Source organism: Nematolebias whitei, chromosome 22 (assembly GCF_014905685.2).
Source record: "Nematolebias whitei isolate Nwh7 chromosome 22, NemWhi1, whole genome shotgun sequence".
NCBI classification, from domain to species: Eukaryota; Metazoa; Chordata; class Actinopteri; order Cyprinodontiformes; family Rivulidae; genus Nematolebias; species Nematolebias whitei.
In genome coordinates, this window is record NC_056519.1 from 1202908 (window position 1) to 1204777 (window position 1870).

The 1870-nt window shown below is 51.9% G+C and overlaps 1 protein-coding gene across 1 annotated transcript in view; it reads left to right on the plus strand.

Annotated features, from left to right (window-relative positions):
• Positions 1 to 454: 454 nt before the first annotated feature.
• The window catches only part of tspan12 (tetraspanin 12), a 6212-nt gene continuing 4796 nt past the window's right edge, over positions 455 to 1870 (plus strand). Inside the window, exons 1-4 of the mRNA XM_037695627.1 lie at positions 455 to 615; positions 933 to 1015; positions 1388 to 1523; positions 1699 to 1764. Coding sequence (XP_037551555.1) covers positions 550 to 615; positions 933 to 1015; positions 1388 to 1523; positions 1699 to 1764 — 351 coding nt within the window. The 5' untranslated portion in view covers positions 455 to 549. The remainder of the gene's footprint in view (positions 616 to 932; positions 1016 to 1387; positions 1524 to 1698; positions 1765 to 1870) is intronic.

A 1870-nucleotide genomic window follows, 5' to 3' on the forward strand; every position in this document is an offset into this window, starting at 1 on the left:
CTTTTGATCTGTGATTTGTGTTCTATTCTGAATAAAATATTAGATGTTGGCACCTCCACATCATTGCATTCAGTTTTTATTCACAATTTGGTTAGTGTCCCAACTTTTTTGGAATCTGGTTTGTATAAATATATATTTACACACACACATCTTCGGTGTGTGTGTGTGCATTTTCCTGCCAGCAGCCGACCTGCTGACCCGGCGGTTCTGCTGGGGGCGGTCACATTCCTCTTCCTCCCCATGGACCCTCTGACAGGAGAGGAGGAGTCAGGGAGGGACAGAGCCCAAATTCATTTGGAAGAAGAGTCCGGGTCGGTCCAGTTCTGTAGACGGAAGGCTCAGGGTCGGACTTCTGGAGCTCAGTCAGATGGTTTGGGCAAAGAATTACTTGCAGTTTAAAGTGGATCAGAACCAGTTCTGTAGTCCTTTGCGTTTACTGGTTTGGTTCGTTTGAGTGATGACTGATCTGGTCCTCAGCGGTTCTGAGGGACAGTAGGAACACCACTTTGGTACCATCATGATGTCCTGGACCCAGGAGATCTGGTCCGGATGGCTCGGCAGGACGCAGTGAGGTGTCTGCGGTGCCTGCTTTTTGGACTCAACTTGATGTTCTGGGTGAGACTGGACCGGGACTTCATATTATTATAATAACCTGACCCGGCTGATGGGGGGTGTTGGACAGAACCTTCAGAACCTCCTCTGTTTGGGTCCAAGCTTCTCATGTGTTGGACAGAAGCAGCAGATCCTCAGGTTTGATTTATGTGTCAGACCTGGAAGCAGAGGTTCTGGGTCTAACCCAGAACCTCTGCTTCGGTGTCAGACCCAGATCTTCGGAGGGGTTCTGAGTGGAAGTAGGTTGTGTTGGACATGCTTGCCCTCCTGACCCGGTACCAGGGCCCAGCAGAACCTGACCCAGTCTGTTTTCTGTGCAGCTCATGTCAGCGTGTGTCCTGGGAGTGGCGGCGAGGATCCGAGACACTCTGAACATGGTTCTGACTCTGACGGCCCACACCAGGTGAGTCCAGACCTCTGAGCAGAACCCATGAGGTCTGCTTGTGAATGGAGACAGGCTGAGGTTCTGGCCCAAACTGGGTCCAGAAGGACAACAGCTAAGAACAGAGGTTCTGCAGCAGTCCAGTCAGAGACCAGAACCTCAGATGGTCTGTCCTGTTTGTGTTCTGGCTCGTGTGTCAGTTTGTCTGTTTGTTAGCGAAATATCCCATGAACCAGTGGAAGGATCTAAGTCTCAAGACAGTCACTGGGCTGATTAAGTACTGGACCCAAGATGGCCGCCGCAGCTGGTGGACCTCAGAGACAGGAGACAGCAGAGTCAAACTGAGGACGGTGACTTCCTGTGAGGACGTTCTGCTCTGTGTGTGTGTTGCAGGCTGGAGGACGCCGCTGTCCTCACGTACCGCCCCGCCGTCCACCCCGTCATCGTCACCGCCTGCTGTCTCCTCATCGTGGTGGCCATGTTGGGATACTGCGGCGCGCTGCGGTGTAACCTGCAGCTGCTCACCTGGGTACGGACACACCGTCGCCCTGAACAAACACGTGGCGTTTAGAAACAACAGAACGCAGCAGGAACAACTGATGAACCCACTGCTCTTACTTTGAAAATACCACAGGAAACAGCACGAAGACTTCCTGCTGTTAGAGGACATGTCTCTGACTGAACTCTGTCCTGGTTTGTTTCAGTACTTCATCAGCCTGCTGGTGCTCTTCTGTGTGGAGTTAGCCGGAGCTGTGTGGACCTACGACCAGGTGACAACTGAGTTCATCACACCATGAGTCAGAGTTCATCACACCATGAGTTCATCATATGATGCGTCAGAGTTCATCACACCATGAGTCAGAGTTCATCACACCA